Genomic DNA, 23,465 nt, shown 5'->3' with positions numbered 1-23,465 from the left:
TAGAAATAATAGCCTGCATTTCCAGTGTCTGCAATGGATTTGGACTAGTCTTCTGACGTACGTGTCCCTACAATGGCAGACCTTAACTCTTTGAATTGACCTTCAACTAGCTCATTGGACAGGTGAACAAACTTTGTGAATGGTTGTGACCTCCAATCCACAGTTTGTTTTAGGACATGGTTAATGGACTCACAATTGTTGTTTGTCCAGTTTGGGGGAATTACCTCATTCCTTACAGGGTCGTTAAATCTGGGAAACTAGATTCAATAGCCTTGACCAAGGCCTTTTCATCGTCAGTTCCAATGACCAATTTGTCGGAACTGACTCCTAACTTGAGCTTCAGGTGATGAAAAAAGTGACTATATGTTTCAAAATCACTGTGGTCGTGTATGAACATGGGGCCTAAGAAAATTGGGGGGTCACCAGTGCAGCGGCGATTGACGGACAGTTGTTTGTAACAAGTAACTGTCACGTGTTTACAAATTCAAACTCAGTGATTTGGCTATCATTTACTAAAGGTACAAAATGGTTTGGTACAAACAGACATCATCGTCCACATGACGGAAAATTGGGGTTGTGAGTTTCCGGCATCATATGATAATCCACTATATGCACACGATTTACAAACAAAATTGAGGTTTTTGGCACTCCATGACTTAAGGTCTTGCTCGGACATTTAGCATGAACCCAATTCCTACAAAAAGAACAATGTATGCATTGATCACTACTACAGTCAACAACACATATAGCACAAGGAAAGTCATCCATCATTAATTATTTCAGAGTGTAAAGTTCTATTAATTTGGACTTCTTTAAAACTCACAGCAATAACTTACCTTTTTACTCACGATTGTTATTTATGAATCTTCAAATGAAGCCGTCAATTTGTGTGAAAATCACCCGCAATTATAAATGTACACGTAATGCGTTCCTTTAATGCGTAATTGCGTCTTTCGGTAATTTTATCCGTCTTTCGGTAAATAATCGTATTTCGGTAAGTCTAGGGACCGGGAAGTGACTTCGTTTTACAAAACAAACATAAACATCTCTTCATAACTTCTTGATTTGCTGTGAGTACTGAGGACTTTTGTGTATAATAGCATCACTTTTATTCTTCCTTTGAACCTGTCGATATTGATCTTGCACCTATGAAATTGTGTCAGACATGTTTTGCGTGCGATATAATAAACAACCCATATTTACTTGTTTCAACCGGTTTCAATGCGTAGCATAAATGGGCTGGTCACTCCCAAACGAGCCTTTATCTAAACCGATATATAATAGCCTGATAGAGTTATTTAAAAATAGATCTGATAGTTTATAATTGAACTTACAGTTCACTCAACAAGTTAGACCCACTTTCCGTTTCCCTCCGCGGATTTTCGCTATCGCGGCCAACACAATGAATTTATCGACTGTCTGCATTCCTCAGAGTTTGAATTTAATGCCCTTGGAGGGTGATCAGTCGATAAAAGAATAACAAATGCGGCATTCCTTGGGGGGGTATAACTCCGCAAAACTCTGCGGAAACTTGATAATAATCTACATTGTAGTTGCTATTTTTATTAAAAATATCAACCAATTAGGACAACTCCAACAAGTGCAGCATTCGGAGGGGGGGGGGGGGGGTTAACTCCGCAAAACTCTGCGGACACTTGATAATAATCTACACTAAAGTTACTATTTTTATTAAAAATTTCAACCGACTAGGACGACTCCAGTAAATTGCTATTATTCTTTTTCCTCTGCCCATTTAGCATGAAATTACACAATGTAGCTTACCACAAGAATGCAGTTGTATTTCACTATTTGCACATGCATCTTATAAACATGTTTTTTTACTAATGACTGAATACTTTGATAAACACATTTCACCGGAAAAAGGCTAGGTTACTAATTACACATTTCAGGAGGTCAAACACAGGTCTAAAGTTCAGAGCGTATGGTTGAAGGCCATCTTGCCTTGTTGTCAGTGGAATATTCCTTAAAATGTCATAATATTTTGTTAACCACCAATAATAAATATTATATTCTATATTGTGTTGAAGTCAGAGGTCATGGTTCAGAATCGTGTAAAATGTTGGCTGTTTTATGATGCAATACAGTCATCGAAATTAGACTGAGAATGAACAAGCCCGAATTCTTATATTATTGCTTGGAATAAAGATTTTTAACAAGCCCTGCTATAAAAAAATCAATATTTGAGCAAGCCCGGGAGACATTTTTCCAGTGCAGGGCTTGCGGGCTTGTGTTAATTTCGATCACTGCAATACAATTAGTGGCAATATATCAATAACACACATGGAAATTGAACGCTGGTAAGAATCTTTTACAATTAACAATGCACATAAGCATAAAAACAAATAACTTCTGAACAAGAATGATTTCTTGCTTATCTGATTAGACACAGAGTTCTGCCGCTGGGTCATAAAATCGAAATTTTCAACGCTATCGTTCATATTTAACTTTGCGGTAAACAGCCACTCAGAGGAACTCGTTTTTAGCTCGACTATTCGAAGAATAAGGAGAGCTAAACTACTCACCCAAGCGTCGGCGTCGGCGTCACCCCTTGGTTAAGGTTTTGCGTGCAAGCACACATAGGTACATATCTCAGCAACTACTAGAGGTATTGTATTGAGACTTTATACAATGGTACTCAACCATCCAACCTACTTAATTAACCAATTTCGATAACTCTACTTTGCATTTAATGCCAATAATAGGCCTTTATTATTTGACTTTAGAAATTCTAGTGGTTTTACGTGCAAGCACACACATGTTAATATCTCTGCAACTACTTGAGGTATTGCATTGAGACTTGATACAATGGTACTCAACCATCCAACCTACTTAATTAACCAAGTTAGATAACTCCAGTTTGCATTAAATGCAAATAATTGCCCTTTATTATTCGACTCAGAAATTCTGGTTAAGGTTTTGCATGTAAGCACACATAGGTTAATATCTCAGCAACTACTGGATGAATTGCATTGAGACTTTATAAAATGGTACTCAACCATCCAATCTACTTAAATAACCAAGTATGATTATAAGTATCTTCCATGGCCGAGAGTGTAAGATAGGTTCATTCCGACGCAAGCGTAGGGTGTTTTGCGGAAACGAGGTTTACCAAGTTTCCGCAAAACACCCTGCGCGAGGGTCGGGATGAACCTATCTTACACGAACGGCTATGGTAGATGCTTTTTCTCCCACCTCAGTTAAACAGAATTAAGTAAAAATGTATTTTTTGCTAGAACTCTTTTGTGCTTAGTGAAAAAATATTGCGTATGGATATGCGATAATACGTGGTTGTCATGGATATGCACGTAGTGATTCAGATTATGTTAATGCTCAAATCACTTTTTAAATAGTTCTATGAAGAGTGAAGCATTATTTCTTAAAAGGTGCGTGAAAACTGTTTTATGGTGACATTTGAAGCTAAATATTCTAAATATTGCCACAAGACAAGGTTTTCACGATGCTACAGACGACAGTCATCAACAAGGGAGGTAATTACAATGTGATGAACATTAAAAAGGAGTTCCATACGGGCATTTTATCTTCGCCGTGGGCAAGATAAGAATTTCTAGCATGGTTAAATTATTGGATCTACTTATCTGGGGTGGGAGAAAACTCTAGTTTGCATTACATTCAAATAATGGCCCCTTTTTTATTCAACATAGAAATTATGGTTAAGGTTTTGCATGTAACCACTTTTAAGTCAATGCTTCAGCAAATACATTATGTATTGCATTGAAACTTTACACACAGGCTCCCAACCATTTAACCTTCTTATTTAATCAAGTAAGATAACTCTATCTTTCATATTATATAATTTTTGCCCCTTTATTATGCGACTTAGAAATTCTGGTTAAGGTCTTGCATGTTAGCACACATATTATTCGATTATCTAGATCAATACAGAGGCTTGCCTTGGTCACACTTGCCTTTGTCAGTGAATATGAAGCAATTGTTACAGTAGAACTTCGAGCTTTGCAGAATTTAAGGCGCTTCGGCACTGCAGCACTTAGCCACTTAAAGCCTTACCCTGACCAGTTTTATTCAATTGATTTGTTCAGTCCTGTATTTAACATTAACAAGATGATCAAAACAACAGACTATTATTCAAGTGATCGCCATCCAGTATGGGTAAGAAGAAGCACAATGAGTTGATCAGTCCGATATTTAACATAAACAAGATGGTTAAAAGAACAAACTATTTTTCAAGTGATTGCCATTCAGTATGGGTATTAAAGAAGAAGCACCATGAGTTGTTCATACTGATATTTTACATGTAAAAGATGGTTAAAACAAAATGCTATTATTCAGTGACCGCCGTCCAGTATGGGTAAGAAAAAGCATGGCCATAGGAGCTCCTCTTCCAGCTCCAGCAGTTCCAGCGACAGTTCCGATGACCAGTACAAGCACCTGCCCAAACATGAACGCAAGAGGCAGAAGAAACTCAGGAAACAGATGAAAAAGGTCTGTGCTGTTGTGTTTCTTTTCTGTTTAGGATTTGATTAGCTAATTTTGATGCAAAGGAATAATGACCTTATAAATATAATTATGTCAAAGCAAACCATTACAGTACCATTAACCCTTATAGTGAATGCTTAAAAGTAAAAGAATTCTCATTTAATGTTCATGAATCTAAAAGTACAGGTGAAGATTTTGAGTGTTACATGTATATTGTGAAGATATTATTTCCACCAGTATGATCAGTTATTTATGTTTATATTTTATTTTCAGGGTAAAATCCCCCCAGGATCTGTTCCAGTGAGTATCTCTCAATTAATTGAGGCTTGATATTTTCTTTATACATGTATATTGTCAATTAATGTATAACAAAATAGGGTTTAAATTTGTTCCTTTACTGACAGCTTAATATGTGCAGGATGTTTTATGTATTTTACTGCAAACATTCTTAAAAAAGTTCATTTCATTAAAATAATTCATTTTTATCAATTATCTGTTGATCACCCTGAAAAATAAAACTCACAAAGGGTTATCTGAAAGAAATTTTAAAATTTAGTAAAAATCTGTTTGTCCACCATTTTTAGCAACTATTGCACAGCACATTGACCTCATTGAAACCATATATATGTGCATGTAACTTTTTGGAACATTCTCCCACATCCAATGTATATCACACCTGAATATATTGGTGTTACACTGTTGGGGCAGCCCGAAGCTGCCTAAAGGGACTAGACACCAGATGGTCCTAAAATAGGCAAATACAGTATTTCCTCAAAACAATCCTAGAACTTTCAATATGTGATAAAAAAAATATTTTATTGCTGTCTCAGCTGAGTTTACCCGTTTCAATGATAGTGCATACTGGTTTGCCAGTTTATAGTTTGTACACCTGGTAGACAAACCCAGTAAATTTCGCAAAATCTGCTTAAGATACATGTGTTGTAAGCGATGTGCTACATCAGTAAGTAAGACTCAATGCGTAAAACACAGTGATATCAATTTTATGCAAGGTTTTGACAATTTTCTTATTTTCTTGCAATGGTATTATCTGGTGTCTAGTTCCTTTAAGTAAATCTCACACATTCTATTCGATTAAGACAGGCAAATCAAGAACCGGGATGTTGTTAGCTGCTATCTGTATCATATTCTGAGTGCCCCTTGCCCCTTGGGTGAAATATCTTTCAACAACATCATGCCCCGAAGAGCTTGAATGCATGGTATCAACACAAGTTGAATACTGTAGTTCTGACACCTCACTGTGTTCAATTACTTTGGATAGGGACAATTGGGTCTAGGGTTGCATTGGGTTGCTTTGAGACTCTTGCCTAGGCCATCATTGAACAACAGCCAAACTGATCATTGTTTACCAGACAGCAATCTGTTCCATTTTCCCCTTTGTCGGTAAATGCAGATATGCTTGTCAGCCTCAAGGAGCTTCAATCTGATTTTATGCTCAAAAACAATGTAAACCAGAGTAAAATGGTTGCATTGGTGTGATATTACCATATTACTATCTTAGCTGTGAGTTGTTAGTCTCCACGTTAGCCTACGGCGGATATCATCAATACTTCCAGTTCTTTTTAATTTCTCCCACAGCTGACAGATACAAGAGTTTTGTACATACATGTATAATAGTAACTAGGTGTAAATAATGAAAATACTATAATATGTATTAAGTATTTAATATTATTCCCCACATTCTGTTTGTAATGATTAATTAATTTATAAAATCAGTCAAGCCTGCCAAATCGGAATACCAGCTGGCAGCAGCAATCATGCAGATGGCTCTTGACTGCTCTTCAATGGTCATTCTAGCCATCTTTTCTCGTGTTTGATGTTCAACTTGTTTATTTCAATGAAATAATATTAAGAGGTAATTCACAATACCCATGATTCCTGCATTGTATTGCATGTTTACAATCATTATTTCCATAACAGGGCATGTATCCAGGTGGACCCCATGGAATGCCCCACGGGGGTCACCATGGAGCCCCTGGGGGTGCCTATCCTGGGAATCCATCCTACCCTCCCCATGGTCAGTCAGGCTATCCCACTGGTGTGGCACCACCCCCAGGACAGTACGCCCCAGGCCCTGCAGGATACCCGGCAGGACATGCACCAGGGTACCCTGCACAACCCAACCCCTCATACCCCGGACAGGCACCTGGCTATCCCGGACAGGTCCCTGGCTACCCTGGGCAGGCCCCTGGCTATCCCGGGCAGGCCCCTGGCTACCCAGCCCCCGGAGGGGCTAATGCTGGAGGTCAGTGAGTAAATGACTGCATGTTAGTTGCTATGGTAACAGGGACTTGGCCATACCAGATTATCAAGTGCTTGTGCAGAGCTTTCGTAGTTTACATACAGCTATTTTTATTGTCTTAACTTCTTTATTCCCTAACTTATGAAAGCTTTTTTACATTATATCAATTTTGATCATGCAAAACATAATTTGTAACTACTCACCAGCATCAATGCACAGGATTTATGATTATATATTACACAATTTACCAGTAACTTATATCAGTTACTTATGTAAGGAACGAATTGCGGGATTGATGTCATTATCGGGGTATGAATGCAGTTGGGCTGGTTAAAGTGTGTGGAGTCTGAAGGTCTCCAAGTGTACAGTAACCAGCACATCTGCGTTCATATCCCTGATAATGACATCAATCACGCAATTCATAACTTATATTTACACCTCATTACTTCTTTTAAAAATTGTTAAAAAAATACTTCATTTCATTTAAGATAATCAGTAATTCTCTCTCACAAATTCTGTAAATAACAACCCAACTGTAACGGGAAAAAGTAAATCCTATCACTTCACAATAACTTGGGAAAAAATTAATCACTTCAAACACTTTTAAACATAGAATTGAAACGCTAATGACAACAATACATATAACATATCATATATTATCACTTTCTAGAATGTTGATTTAAGTTTTTGTGGCTTTCTGGCACAATACAAAAAAAAAGATAAACGCTTTTCAATTTACATGTATATTAATATGCAATGATATGCGATCCGAACATATCTGAAGATGTTTTGTTCGTCTGAAAATAATCGCAATTGTTGAAAGGCAGTTCATTTAGAAATGAAAGTTGAGATGTAAATATTTGTTCTTATGTACAGCATATCTTGCAATCTCATACACACTTCTTCTGCAATCGTAACTTCAGTCTGCATTATATTGCTTTCATAATTTATTTGTCACTAGAAAACTGCTAGAAACGTATAATTACACAGCAGTGATTGCTTTGTGATAGATGTATGCTACATGCTATTTGTAGTTATAATTGACAGTGTAAACTGGAGGAGATGCCTAACTAGGGGTGTACACATGGTATATTTCAGGGTTTGTAGCGCCCGGAGCCCCACCGGCAGGACAATACCCAGGTACAACCCATACATTCTAACACAGGGGTCGGTACATGTTGTGCCCTATTTCAGTAACCTGAGTCTCACAATTATTAACAATAATTCAGGAAATACATGTCCAAATTTAGTACTTGTTAAGGCATTGCAAATACTTCCAGATACCGGTTAAATATCTCGAAGGTTTAGCTTTGAAGTCCCCTGTCTTTTATGAAACTGGCTATAAACTAAGAACCACCTTGAAAATCCTAAATGTTTCAAGTAGTTGAAAAAGACCTTATCTGAGATAAGTAAAGATTTTACCTGAGAGCACAGTATACATTTAGGATATTTGCATGTGTGTTTTATGCATTTCTCCTTTGATTTATTGCTACACTATGGAAGTCAAGTTCTGGTTTTTACCATACCCCTTATCATTTTACACAATGCCATAATGCAGATTCACACCAAAAGTAGCACAAACGTCCTTAAAGTGAAAATCAATAGGAAAAAAATTACCGTAAGTCAAAATGACTTTTAAAGTTTTGTACATGTAGCCTTTCTTTTGTTCTCTGCATGCATATACTCAATGTTATAGAACAAGTAGTTTGGTGGAAAAACACAGAAAATGGATCTAATATAATGGTAAAGAAATGAGCAAAAAATCCTTAAAAATCGAAATATTCTAAATCAAATACTGAAGTTATTTCTATTCTCATACATTGGGTTAACTCTAGCTTTAATATTTTTCAGGTTACCCAAATCAGCGTCCATACTGAGTTCTGGTTGACCGATGATGGAAAATGTAGCAAAAATTTACTGTAGACTTTATAATGAACCCTATTTGAACATTCAATTGCTGTGAAATTCTCAATATTAACTGTAAGAAATGTTGACTTAAGAAATGGTGGTGTTAATTTTTTTAAAGTCAGACTGCTGACACTGCTCAAGATGTGAAGTGTTATGTGAAAGGCTGTTCATTTTGAACTGGAATGAAATATACAATCTTGAATGGGATGCTATTTTGTCTTGAATGTTTTATGATACCTGCTGCAGTGCACAGAAACCATATCATATGCACCCTTCTACACAATGTCATGTCTTTGATTGGCCCTTACCATTTACATTTCAATCAAGAGTTGCCATAATAAAAACAAATGTATACACAATCTTGTGTAATTTAAGATCCATTTTCTGTGGTCACATTGCATGCCTTTTATTGATAGTTACATTTCAGCTAAATAAAAAAAAAACGAACAGAATATGGGCCATTGTTATTTTGGTTCAATTTCATAATTACAATTATGACATCAGTTTTTTTGTTTAAATGAAATCTTCATACAGTGCAAGGTTTTATAAAATTTGCCATACTGTACATTTGCCTTTACTTATACATTTTTTTTCTTTTGTAAAAACTCTTGTGTTTTCACTTATGATGTAAATTTTAAAAGAGATAATGATAGAAGTGCTTTATTGTTAATAATTTTGTTAAGGAGTTATTGCTGAGCTGTGATATCAACCATCTTATTGCAATAAGCTATTTTGTGTTCTGTTTGGAGTACATGTATATGGGGATCGTATGTTTTAAATTTTGGTGTTGTAGTTACTCTATCAAAATGCTACCTCTGTCAATAAGGAGATCTTGAGTTTCCTCTTCCTAATTTTTGAATTTTTTTTTTTGCATCATTTCAGCCTCTTTAAGTTTTCATCTTTAAGTAAGGTTGATGTATTTGATAAATGTAGTTATAAAGCGTAAAACCATTTTTAGCTCACCTGAGCAAAAAAGTTCTCAGTGTGAGCTATTAAGATTCGGTCTTCGTCTGTTGTCTGTCCGTTTGTACATGCATCAACAATTGCTTGGAAGACATCTTCTCTGAAACCAATAGGCCTAATTTGATGAAACTTCACAGGAAGCTTCCTTGGGTGAACTTCTACAGAAATACAATAAGATGTTTGGATAAAATGATTGCTGTTTATCTGAATAGTTACTGGTTGTTGATATGAACATGCTACCATAAATAATATGATGGACGTAAAGACTACCGTAAATGACTGGGTATTAGACGCACTTTTTCTCTCAGATTTCGATGTCAAAAAATGCCTGAGTACCATCCAGAGTACACAGTGGTATGCAATCAAGTTTGAATACAGAGGTTTCTATTTTGGACTGTGATAATGTGGAGGTTTTTTTAATACAGTTTTTTTTGGTCTATAAATTTTAGTTGGTTGCAGTATATTCAGTCTTACATGTATGGTTAATTCTTCTTAAATCATGTTCAGCATACATGTTTATTGTTACATTGTATTTGCATTGCTTATGAATAAACTTTAAAATTTATCTTTGTTTGAACTTTGGCTGTTTTAAGAAAGTTGCATTATTGTCAAAAAAATCATACTCTTAACTTAATTATTCCAAATAAAATAGTGCCATCATATGAATAAGATTATTAACCTACTTATCAATCAGGTATTGGCCTTTGATTTATTTTGAAGTCATTAAGCATGTCAATTTCTAGGCATGATGTCATATTTTGGCACTCTGCCTTCTGAAACACTAAGTTTAATTACTATGAATAAGTACATGTATGTTCTTACTTGATAATATAATATCGAGGTGTATTATACACTTATTGAATGGCTTGCCAAACTAATCACACGAGGTCATGTAAAGACCAATTAACATTGCACTAGGTCAAGGGCAACAGTCAATGTTGTTGACTTGAATGTCAAGCGTAAAGTGTGTTACTACCGGTACATGACATAAAATACTTTTTCACAATAAATAATTCACAATAATATTAAAAAGTTCCATGGTGCAGCTAAAAGTGTCCCAGACGAAGGATTTTAGTTCAAGTTACTTCCCTTGTTACTAAGCGATAAGTAAAGTTAAATATGGACCACCAACTTTTGGAATCAAAAAGTAATGCTACATGAAAAGTTTTTTTGTTTCCAATTATACTTCTTAATGTCTTCAAATCTTCTTAAATATAGTTTCTGTCAAATTTGCTACTAAATACATGTATGACAAATTTAAAGAAAATGAGATGAACCAAAAAGTAGTTCATCCACAAGAAATTTTAGAACCTTTGATGGGCTTCTAAACTATTGGACGGTCATATAGTATAAACTATTGACAAGAGACTTATAGAGGAAATCATGTTGTAACTTTACTGATAAGCCTTGTCCATTGTCAAGAAGGTTTCTGATAAAGCTACATTATGACTCAAGTGAAGGTTAAAAGACATATTGCGGGCATGGTTGGGTTGTCCATCACAAAATATTTTGTTTTTGTGTATCTCAAAAAGTGTAATAACCAAAGTGATGAAACATTAGGAGAATGTCAAGCAGCAGTGCATTGTGTACCTGTTGTGTTGTGTGTGGTTACACCCAGTATGTGCAGAGTTATTGCCCTTGACACAGTTTAAAGTAATTTATAGAGCATGCAATCTTGTGTCACACATTGCAAAAAGTACATTTGCCGGACAGATGAAACTGAACATGAATGCTAAGCAGCTAATGAAGTTGTGAACGATGGTGTTTGAGTGGACTGCACCCATTAAATGCAGAATCACCTTAGTGCAATAACTGAATATCTGGGCTTATTATCATATGCAGTGATTGTTTTAATGCACTAGGGTGATTTTTAGCTTGACTATTCTAAGAATAAGGAGAGCTATACTACTCAACCTGGCGTCGGCTTCGGGATTGGCGTGACGCCAATCCCGAAGCCGATAATGACTTAAAGGTGCTTACATGCAAAACCTTAACCAAGGTGTGACACCTTGGTTAAGGTTTTGCATATAAGCACCTTTAAGTCATTATCTCAGTAAATACATCAGTTATTGCATTGAAACTTTGGATATGTATTCCCAACTATCTTACATACTAAATTAATAAAGTTAGATAACAATTATTTGAATATGATGCAAATAGTAGGCCTTTATTATTCAACTTAGAAATTCTGCTTAAGGTTTCGCGTGCAAGCACACATAGGTTAATATCTCATCAACTACTTGAGGTATTGCATTGAGACTTGATACAATGGTACTCAACCATCCAACCTACTTAATTAACCAAGTAAGATAACTCTAGTTTGCATTCAATTCAAATAATGGCCCCTATTTTATTCAACATAGAAATTCTGGTTAAGGTTTTGCATGTAACCACTTTTAAGTCAATACCTCAGCAAAAACATCATGTATTGCATTGAAACTCTACACACAGGCTCCCAACCATTTAACCTTCTTATTTAATCAAGTAAGATAACTCTATCTCTATCTTTTGCCCCTTTATTATGCGACTTAGAAATTCTGGTTAAGGTCTTGCATGTTAGCACACATATGATAATATCTCAGGATCTACTTGATTTATTGCATTGAGACTTTATACTATGGTATTCAACCAACCAACTAAATTGAATAACCAAGTTAGATAACTGTATTTTGCAAATAATGGCCCTTTATTATTAGACTTAGAAATTCTCGTTAAAATTTTGCATGTTACTGCATTTATGTTAATATCTCAGCACATCATTTATTGCATTGAAATCTAATCTAACAGTGATCCATGCATGTTTCGCCAAAACTTTTCAATCCTTACAATGAAAAGCAGCAGAATAGTTGAGCGCGCTGTCTCTGTGACAGCTCTTGTTTTTATGGGCCTTGACTTAATTGAAATATAGCACAAGAACATGTGATCTTTTGTCACATTTCACAATAAATTTATGAGCCTGAGGCACCAAAAAATACATAGATTTTTACCATGTTGTGTACCTGGGATAAAAATACATAGATTTTTACCATATTGTGTACCTGGGATACAGCTTGTGGCTGCCACTGATAAAAATTTAGTTATGGCCCTTGATTTAGGAAAAAAGTGCATAAAAAGCATGTCAACCCTTTCGCAATAAGTAGTCAAGAATATTAACCAGTATGTGAAGTTGTGCAAATGGGTTTTTGTTTGTGACTATGCCCAGCATAGTTATGGCCCTTGTGTCCAATACTTTCACCTTCAGATGTCAATCTACAAACCTGCTCTTAAAAAAGTGGAGACATCCATCAGATTTCAAATGAAAACAGTTCTGTTATGCTTCATATTGGCAGCATCATGTTCATAATTGATATGAAATCTGGCTATAGTTTAGTTTTACAGCTGCATTATGGGTTACTTTTTCTGAATAGGCTTTATTTGTGGTATCAGTATTCTCCCTGTTACTGATGCAGATATTGCAATCTCCACAGGTGAGGCAAAAATTAGTAGTTCCTTCATTAACTCATCATTGAGTGCTAATCAATACATCAGGAATGAAGAATTATAATTATTTATCATGATAAAAATCATGCCAACCATAGACATAATACTTAACCGAAAAGTGCTGAGTAAAATATTGATTTCATTTAGAAGTGACTGAGTCTGGCCTTAGACATGGCATACATGATAATGACAACTTTGTCAGCACAATAACTTGAGAGCAGTTGGATGTAGGGACAGGAAACTTTAGTCATTATGCTGCACTTGACCAGTAGATGACCAATATTGTATTTGAGGTAAGTATCACAATGGTCAAGGCCAACAGTCTTATGGACTTGAAATCAAGTAATTCAAAGGTTGAGATTATTGTCATCGCTTTCTTGACAATTTTGTGGGCCAATTAATAATCAATGGGTTACTTTTTAAAACTCATTTTGTTAAATCTTGCACATGTTGATTTTGAAAAAGCAATGCTCGGATAGCATAATGCTTGACAAACACTGCATTTCAGTTATAAAAAAACATGGGCAAGTATGCAGGGTTAAAAAAAAAATTGAATAATAAGATATGCTTGTTTTGTAAGTTATTAATTGTAGCAAAGCATACTTCAGTTTTTGCAGAAGAAAATAATGAAGATGTATTGTCATTTAGTTATACACTGTAGCATATTGTTGACCTAAGTATACTTTTTTTATGCATGATATCATTATTAACTTAAATCAACTCTCTTTTCCAGAACTGTTTATATGCTTTACATTTTTTCTTACAGGTGTCCCCCAAGCGGGAGGGTTTGTAGCTGCAGGGGGTCCCGCTACAGGGGGAGTTATCCCTCCTCCTCAGCAGCCAGCCTACTCAGGGGGAGCTGCTCCTCCACCTCAGCCAGGATACCCCGCCCCAGCCCAGCAGGGCTACCCAGGAGCTGGGGGTGTCCCGCCCCAGAATTACCCTGGGGGTGGACCCACTCCGCAACAGCCTGGGTATAGTCCTACCCCAGGACAGCCAGGGTATGCCCCTGCTCCAGGACAGCCAGGGCAGGCTGGATATGGACAACCCACCGGCCCCATCCCAGGGCAGCAGGGCCCCGGTGCTCCTGGCCAACCAGTAATTAAAATCATATTTATATGAACAAATGCCATGCTTATCGTTTTTGAAATATGATGAAAGTATGAATATACAAAATCTAATAACTGGAGTAATCTAGTAGCCTATCACTGGTACTCTCTCATAGGTTCTTATAATGGAAACTAGTGCTGGTTTCTTTCAAGACAATGGACTCTAGTATGGTTCAAGAAATTGTCAATGTTTTTTTCAATCATGCTAATTTATATGCATAAACTAATCAACCTAATTGTTAACACAATTATGAAAATACCAACCCCAACAACATAAACGTAGACAGGTTTTCTGCTTATGACATTGTTACATATAATTATGTACTTATGCAACTAGGGTTTGGCGGGCCAGTTCGGTCAGATGAATCTCCAAGGCCAGGGAATGCCCCGCCCAACAGTGACCCCAGCTCCCAACTTCTCTGCAGAGAAGGATGCAGAAGTGATCAGGAAGGCTATGAAAGGAGTAGGTTAGTCAAGTAATCTTGTAAAGGAGAACCTCTTGGTTCATTTTGTTTACAATAAACAATCTTGGGTAAGGTGCATTTTAATTAAATCTAACAAATGGATATGCAAGATATGTTTGGCTCCATAACTACCCGAGCCAAGATTTTGGCAGCCTTTTATAGAGACATTTTTTTTTTCACCTTGCATGGTATAGAAAATCTCCATCTAAAGCAAAAATTATAATGTGGATGCTATTTGGGCCATGGTTTAATGTCTCCTATTGGTTTACAAAATCAAAACCCTGTTCTTGAAAATATATTGTTAACTTACCATTTTTTTAAAGTTTGGTCGTTAAAGTAAATAGTTTTGTTTTTTTGTGTTTTTCTCCAATAGTACTCTTTCTGTATAACTCGCCGCTGTTTTAAAGCCAGTATAAGTCGCAGCTTTATCAGGCTTTTTGTACACAGTCCTAAAAAGTAAATGATTCTTGGAGGACTCCATTAGATCAACAAAAGTATGCATCTTGCTATGACATTTGTGATAAAACATATTTTTATCTTTATAAGGTTTTTCCATATCTGCTGCCCTTGTTTATTTCGCTGTATTTTACCCAAGGTACTGATGAACAAGCAATTATTGGAGTGATCACAAAGCGCTCCAATCAACAGAGGCAGCAAATCGCTTCCATGTTCAAAACCATGTATGGAAAGGTATGGAGCTAGCAGTTATGCTTTAAAAAGTTGCCAGTGTTCTTTTTCTGTGTAAGTTGTTTTAAGCTTATCTCTTGTTTCAAAGAATGAGAATGAGTTCAGAGGCGGTCATGGCCATGTTCACACTGGTAACATACTACAACGCCAGACTGAAAAGTAGTGTACTCAGTACTGCAGTGCGTTCAGTAAAGATGTTTGAGGCGAACGTTCGCTGTTTGGTTTCCCGCTTAACGTGTATGCGTAGCGTTGCAACAGGGATACAAAACAAAACGTTTGCGAGCGTTTTGTAAACGCTCGCCTTACTGAACGCACTGCTGGTTTATTCCTTGAAAGTTGAACCCTGTGGATCGTTGCTTTCACCTAGCACGTAAAAGAATGAAGGGGTCTCTTTGAAAATAGCACCAAGAGTATTCCAGCTCTGCCTCTTTGGCATGCTGTCCCTTCAGTAAAACAAAGGACTTCGTTGGAAATAAGTTTATCTTTGACTGCAAGATCTAAAGAAATACATACATACGTACATACAGACCCCAATTTAACATGGTTTAAAATCTTTATGTGATCATACTCTGTTGAAATTGTGTTTTCACACAAATTATATTATTCTAAATGTTTGGAAAAATGTTTCAGAGCAAGAAATAACTTGTTGAACAATTGCTAAAAAATTGGAGGTTATACTCAACTATTGTTTTTTTTTGCATATTTTTTGACCATATTGAAACTTTGGTTATAGAAACATTCAGAAATTGAAATCATTACATGCAATAATCAGAATTGATTTTCTTTACTTTTATGTTACTTTATGCGTCTTTTAACCAAAAACATAGATTAAAAGTTTTTTTCTTGGACTTTTCACAGATTTTTTTTCCTGCGTCTAATACCCCCTATCGTCTTATACCCAGTCATTTACGGTACATACAGGATGTAACATAGTTACCTCAGTTGAGTAAATGCTGTTGGATTTTCATGAAATTGAGGCCCGACCATATCTTCAAGCAGTTGATGTGAGAGTTCTGTAGGGTTATGTTATATAACACTTCTATAACCTTTCTTCAGGACCTGATTGATGATTTGAAGTCAGAGTTGAGCGGTGATTTCCGTGAGGCGATCATGGCTATGTTCAAACCAACAACATTCTACGATGCCTGGTCCCTGCATGAAGCTATGGATGTGAGTTTCATGAAATTTATAGTTTTGTTACATTATAATTCAATAATTTTGGTAACAGTCATCCAGACGAATGGTGTTTATTTCTTTCGTCAAATAAACCATAAGATTATTATGGTCATAATGGATACATGTATTCAATTATTTAGCCCCCGCTTCGAAAAAGAGGGGGTATATTGCTAATCACAGTGACCTTGAACACCAACTCGACAATTCCTGGACCTAAGGTCATCAAACTTGACATGAAGGTTGGGCCTGACGAGTAAATGACCCCTATTGATTTTTGGGGTCAACAAGCAAAAGGTCAAGGTCACAAAGACCTTTAATGCGAAAAGGTTAACAAAGCTTCTCCAAGTGATATCTCAACAATGCCTGGACCTATGATCATCAAACTTAACATTGGAGGCTGGGCATGACCAATAGATAACCCTATTGATTCAAGTCGGGTCAAAGGTCAAAGTTGAGTTGTCGGGTCAAAGGTCAAGGTCAGTGACCTTGAACACAAAAAGCTTGTATGTGTGATTACTTGACAATGCCAGCACCAATGGCCCTAAAACTTGACATTTAGGTTGGGGGTGACCAGTTGATGACCCTATGGATTTGAGGTCATAGAGTCAAAGGTCAAGGTCATAACTGATATTCATCATTAAAATTTTCATCATTTTTACGTATTCCCTGCTGCTCAATGGATATATTTTTATCCGCAAAGTCATCATCAGAACATGATGTACCGGTACCTACTATCCTTACACTTTGAATGGTCATTATCTATAAACTGCCTCAAAGGCATCCAATGTCAATGACAAATCAGCTGTCATTTCGGTCCTTGCATATTTCATTCAATTGTCCAAATAATCCTGACAACATGGGCTCAAGGGGGGCATAATGTTTGACAAACATGTCTTGTTTCATATTTGTTTCTGTTGGCATTGAGAAATTTTAAGTAAGAATTATAATTAAGCTTGATACCATTGCTAACTATATCTTGCAAATTCATAATACTATGATATAATAATTATTGATGAAGACTTCTGTGTCTTAAAACTTAGATAAACAGAAAGATGAGAGTTTCTTAAATTTAATTTAAACTTTTCAGGGTATTGGAACAAAGGATTCAGTGCTTATCGAGATTCTGTGTACCAGGACTAATGCTGAGATACGGGAAATCAACCAATGCTTTCAGCAACGTAGGCTTATGAAATTTTTTGTAGATACAGTGGAAACTCACTAAACCGGACAAGGTCTGGACTGGGCAAAATTTCCGGTTTAGTGAGGATTTGATGTACGGAGTAAGTTTATTCTAAATATTAACTGAGTTAACCTTAAAAGGGAAGTTGAAAACTTGAATATAATGAAAACACATAAAGATAAAATTTATTTTACATCAACATAAACATAATTAAACAATTCTGCATTTTTATAATCATCTTTTTCCGAGTCTTAAAATAAAACAACTCGCGTAATTTAATGCTTGTCAAGTATATTTGACAGTTCAGTTAACGCACCGCTCTAATTTGATTCAGTCATAGAAGTCTTTAGATAACACAACCCTCCAAAATGATCACTTAATCACTGTTTCTAGTTCTTCATTTCTGCAACAAACAAATTAATGTTTCAATCAATTTTCTTTTCACAAGTTTGATTATCGCCCGGCAGTCAATCCACAGCGCAATAATCATTATCTATTATGGAGTGAACACAACATCCCAGGCGCAATATTTAACGACGCACCGACTGTTAAAACAAAGTGACACGCGATTCGCAAATTCCTAATAAACAAAATCATTTTGACATGTTTGAACATACCGGTACATCCGGTTTTGTGAGGTAAAATTACGTTGACAACTAACAAATTTTCTCGAATTTTTGTCCGATATCCGGAATTCCGAGGTTCCGGATTTGTAGGGATTATTTTACATTGAAAATAGAAGGGGAAAACTGGGACTCCGAAAAAAGTCCGGTATCCCAAGGATTCCAGTTTTGTGGAGATCCGGTTTAGTGAGTTTAACCAATAAAACATTTCAGCAGAACATTTTTGAATTGTGATCAATCATAAATGTACTTAAAAGCAACAGGTGATAATAGATCTTGATGCAAATAATATATATGTTTTTCAATTATGGTATATATTTTTTTAAAAACAAATCTTTACATTGATCAAAAAAGGAACTAGAAATATTTGTGTATTTCATGCCAAAGGATGGCCACATTTACTTTAGAAATCACTGTTTTGGTCATTTGGAATTATGCAATACTGACTTAAATAGTTGCAACTTATTTTTACAAGAAGGATGTTGGCCAGTTGCTTTAATGCAAGTGGTAATCTTGCTCCACCTGCTCACTTGCTGGAGGTTGATAGTCAGAGAGCGATCAATGTAAACCATTTGATTATACAACCATGCACTATTATTTATTGATGAAATAAAATACCTTTATTGGTCAATTGAATGGTTAAACTAGAAATGTGTCCATAGGACACGGATGCCCCCACTTCGATTTTTTGTCACAGAAGCCATAATGATTATTCAGGATAATCTCAAGTCTTTTTTTGCAAATAAAGGGCCGTAACTCCTAAATGACAAAAGCGATTTCCATGGCTATCGAACTTGATCAAGATATTATGGTCACAATCATGTATGTAAAGTTTGGTGAGGATTGGACACATACTTTTCAAGAATTAGATTGGAAACATATATTTTTGAAGTATTTTTGGCAAAAAAGGGCCGTAACTCCTAAATGACTAAAGCGATTTCCATGACTATCGAACTTGATCAAGATATTATGGTCACAAACATGTGTTTAAAGTTTGGTGAGGATTGGACAAACAGTTTTCAAGAATTAGATCGGAAACAATCTTCGGGACGTACGTACGTACGTACGTACAGACAGACAGACAGACGTACGTACGGACAAGGGCAACCCTATATGCCGCCACTTTGTGGGGGCATAATGACCGCCAGAATCATGTTAATTTTGTTGCTGGAAAGTTATCTACTGATTTAGGATTCCTATTTTACATACTTCAAACTTCATTAATCTACCATTATGCAAGATATTCATAATCTAATTGCTACAATTCCAGATTACAAGAGGAGCCTGGAGAAGGAGATCATGGACGATACGAGCGGCCATTTTAAACGTCTCCTAGTTTCCTGCTGTCAGGTAATGGCATCTTTGTATTATGTCTTCCATCTATGAACCGTGTATTAAAAACATATAATGAGACAACTTGTCATAATTTTTATGAAAACTGTTGTAAGATGAACATACATGTATATAATATTTAAATCTATTACTTATGTGATCATTCACATATAGATTTTGTTCTCTTACAAAGGTCATATCTTTGATGTGTCATATATGTGGTATTTAGAAAATCTGAATTCCATTACAAATATAATTACAAATATAAAAGAGTTAAAATGAAATATGCAAAGAAAAACACAACTGCAGGCCAATCGTGCTGAGCTGACTCCTGACCAGTGGGCACGTCTGCAGGCTCAGGGGGTTGAGGCTATTGTTGACCGGAACCTTGCACGGGAAGATGCCCAGAGGCTGTTTCAGGCTGGTGAGAAAAAACTTGGTACAGATGAGTCCACGTTCCTCTCTGTTCTCGCGGTCAGGAACCATTATCAAATGCGCGCAACATTTGAGGAGTATGCCAAGGTACGTTTGTTTGGAGAATAAGTGATGCAAGTATAACAATATTTTGATAGGAAACATAAATAAATATGTACAATTTCACGTCTTACATGTTAGTATCATGGAATATATTAGAAACAAGATTCAGAAACAATTTATTTATATCATGCATGTAAGTATCATGCAAAGTGTTAGCTACAAGACTACGAAACAACTTTTTTATAAATGTATGTGAATTTTTTCCATTTCCATGTTCAGTTCGAAAAGTAATTACAAAGGATTTTTAATTTTTTTGTAACCCAGTTCTGAAACTGATAACATCTGATCTTCTGAGTGTCTGACAATATCCCCCCTAAGAAATTCCCTCCCCTTACATTTTTAAAAGACAGACAAATAATCACCATGCTTTGAAACTCTCTTTTATGTTGTTGCTGAGTTGAGATATTGAAAACTGTACAAAAATGAAATATGATATAACATTTATATTAAATTAAGAATGGCAAGAGAGTTAGATAGCATATGGGGAGATTTTGTCTTCCCTTGCAAAAAATGGTTGCCGGGATTTAGTCTGTCTCCCAACATTTATGTATCCCTTTGTTCTTTGAGGAAATTGTCACTTATTCATCCAGATGTACAGAAATAGTAGCTTTAATATCCTTGCACTGTGTTTGTAGATTGCTGGTCGAGACATTCTCAGCAGCATTGACAGGGAGATGTCGGGAGATCTGAAGCAGGGATTCACTGCTATTGGTGAGTATAAGTTTGTTCATGCTGTAAAGCATTGTTTAAAAATTCAGTTCAAGATGTGAAATTATTCTGTTTTACAGTTTTGTCTTGTTTTGTCAATTTTAAAGTGCTGCTTTAAATATTCATATTTCATTTTAATTGTTAAATTATTTTAGTTAATTTCATTCATTCACTTACTTGGGCCAAACTATTCAATGCATATTTATAAATATGAGACTTGTATAGTAGATTTACTTATTATTTTCAGTTTTGTGTGCCAAGAACAGACCAGAATTTTTTGCCAATAAGCTGTATGGGGCAATGAAGGGTGTTGGAACCAGTGACTCCACACTCATCAGAATTGTCATGTCCAGATCTGAGGTATGGGGTGATAAAAGTAATACAGATAAGATGAAGTTGTCTCAACAGTTTGTGAGATTATAATGATATTTGGACATTTTCGTAATATAATATTATAATAGTAAGATGGTATTGTTTAAAGATTACCTTGTTAAATGTCGTTTTTAATCCTTATGTTTAAAAAGCATTTTGGTACATCATGGCCATGTGTTAAAACATTTGGCGATTAAACTATTATTTTCTCTCCTTAAAAACATGAAAAATTGAACATTCCCTGTACATTAACTCTCCCATTTGAATGTCAGAGGAATATTGTATAATTTTCAAATAATTTGTGTGACTATTTTGCAGATTGACCTTCAAGACATCAAGGATTCTTATCAGCAGAAGTATGGCAAGACGCTGGCTTCCATGATATCCTCGGACACAAGTGGCGACTTTAAACGACTGCTGCTGGGTATCGTTGGCGTGTAAATGAATCATAGCATTTGTAAATGCCAAGCGGCCAATCATATCTATATATCTATGCTTACTTAAAGGGGTAATATTTATAGGAGCTTTTATCAGTTGCCATTTTAATACAAATACATGTATTTAGAAATCAAGTTAAATAAAAGCCTTTGGCAATTTTATACCATTTCTGTAACATGTTTAAAAACATAAGTTGCACTAATTGGTAAAGACTGTAAGAATCTTTTAAACACACGACATACTTATCACTTAAGAAAGATTATATTAAATTGTTTGGTAAAAGGTTTTTAAATAAATAAGAATTGAAAAATGACATAAAAGTCAAGTTATAATTACTATTGGTAATATACAGGAAGTTATGTAATGGATGAATTACACTGAAAAAAGGAAGATCATGTGATGAAACTTATTTTGTATCTTGTAAGAAATATTTGTTGTGCATTTTGTTAACTAATTATGACTAAGGACAAGTTTATTGACGCCTTTGTTCATGAGTTGTTAGAATTATAGACATGTATCTGTTGTAATCTAGTTGCTTAAAAATGTAGATTTTCTTCTTTCTTGTTTACTTAAACTTAAATGAACAAAGCATGTAAGTCGAAATCAAAACCATGGGCATTGTGTTATGTTTGTATACTAATCTTTCTATTTTGGTGAAAATTGTTGCCGTTATTTTTATCTTGTCTGTTTTGGAAAGAAAAAGAGTTGAGGAATTGTGAAAGTCCTTCTGTTGTTTTTGTAAATTTTGTGCAAAAACTTAGAAAACTGATCAAGATATTCAAATGAAATTTGATTATAGAGGTAAATCACATATGGTAGCAAGGCGCCATATATTAACTTTAAAAATTATTCATTACAGATGCCTTTTGTTAGACTGAAAAAACAATAACAGATGAGTGTTGGCATTCACCCTAAGGCAACATTTTTTCATATGAGTTAACCAATTAAAACGAATTATGCTTCATATTTTTACTCTATATGTTTACTGTTATTGTTAACCAGGTATTTGCAAGGAAAACATGGTTATTAGAATGATGTACATTGTTGTTAGGGTGGTTGGCTGTGGCGTCAAACTTACCTATGGTATGGAATTTTTAGTAAGGTTTTACATAGTGCCACCAAACTTGGTATATAGGAATAGTTCAAGGAGATGTTTCATGAGATCATGTTTGGTGTCCTTAGGGTCAACGTCAGTGTTATTAAAAATAGAAAAACAGTTGGTACTGAATATTTTTAGTTAGGGTTGACATATTGCATACCAAATTTGGTATATAGGAAGAGTTTATAGACACCTTTTATGCGATTGAGTTGGGCCCCTACGGTCAAGGTCAAGGTCAGTGTTAAAAAAGAAAAAAATGGTTGAAACTGAATAACAAGTTAGGGTTGATATATTGTGACCAATCTTGGTATGAAGAAATAGTTATGGCGGACTTTCATTGGATTGCATTTGGGGCCCTAGAGTCAAGATAAAGGTTACTGTTACTGTAAATGGAAAAATAAACCCAGCTGGAACTGGCTCTCACAAGGAAGGCTGGAGTTGTTAAGTCAATCATTGAAAATCTGGTTTGAACGCATTGCAGTGTTCCTCATTTTTTATGAATATGCCTTGCTGTCCCCTCTACATGTGCATGTTCATTTAAAGACTGCCACCATTTAATGGTTTTACAAAGTCAGACAAAAAAGTCTTAAATAAAGCTGATTCATTATGTTGTTTTTTGTTGGTCAACAATTTTAATATGTAATGATTGTTTC

The 23,465-nt window shown here is 35.5% G+C and overlaps 1 protein-coding gene across 2 annotated transcripts; it reads left to right on the top strand.

Moving 5' to 3' along the window:
• Positions 1-915: 915 nt before the first annotated feature.
• On the top strand, positions 916-23,189 carry LOC128224552 (annexin A7-like). 2 transcript variants are annotated; one of them, XM_052934434.1, is made up of 15 exons: positions 916-1,070; positions 4,330-4,482; positions 4,750-4,776; positions 6,415-6,739; positions 7,835-7,876; positions 13,854-14,185; positions 14,534-14,663; positions 15,256-15,350; positions 16,404-16,517; positions 17,611-17,701; positions 19,597-19,676; positions 19,968-20,180; positions 20,831-20,906; positions 21,151-21,263; positions 21,594-23,189. In XM_052934434.1, the coding sequence occupies exons 2-15, from the start codon at positions 4,345-4,347 to the stop codon at positions 21,714-21,716; spliced, it is 1,899 nt and encodes a 632-aa protein (XP_052790394.1). In that variant the 5' UTR covers positions 916-1,070; positions 4,330-4,344; the 3' UTR covers positions 21,717-23,189. The 2 variants fall into 2 exon arrangements, with proteins under 2 accessions (XP_052790394.1, XP_052790402.1); XM_052934442.1 differs by lacking the exon at positions 7,835-7,876.
• Positions 23,190-23,465: the final 276 nt, after the last annotated feature.

The sequence above is a fragment of the Mya arenaria genome, chromosome 2, assembly GCF_026914265.1.
Source record: "Mya arenaria isolate MELC-2E11 chromosome 2, ASM2691426v1".
NCBI lineage: Eukaryota > Metazoa > Mollusca > Bivalvia > Myida > Myidae > Mya > Mya arenaria.
The sequence above is the reverse complement of the archived record's forward strand: the minus strand, read 5'-3'. Positions and strand labels throughout refer to the sequence as shown.

Coding starts and splice junctions, on each gene's coding strand:
- LOC128224552 (XM_052934434.1), top strand. CDS start 4,345: ATGGGTAAGAAAAAGCATGGCCATAGGAGCTCCTCTTCCAGCTCCAGC. Junction 6,740..7,834: donor CGGAGGGGCTAATGCTGGAG/GTCAGTGAGTAA, acceptor GGTATATTTCAG/GGTTTGTAGCGCCCGGAGCC. Junction 20,907..21,150: donor GCAGGGATTCACTGCTATTG/GTGAGTATAAGT, acceptor TATTATTTTCAG/TTTTGTGTGCCAAGAACAGA.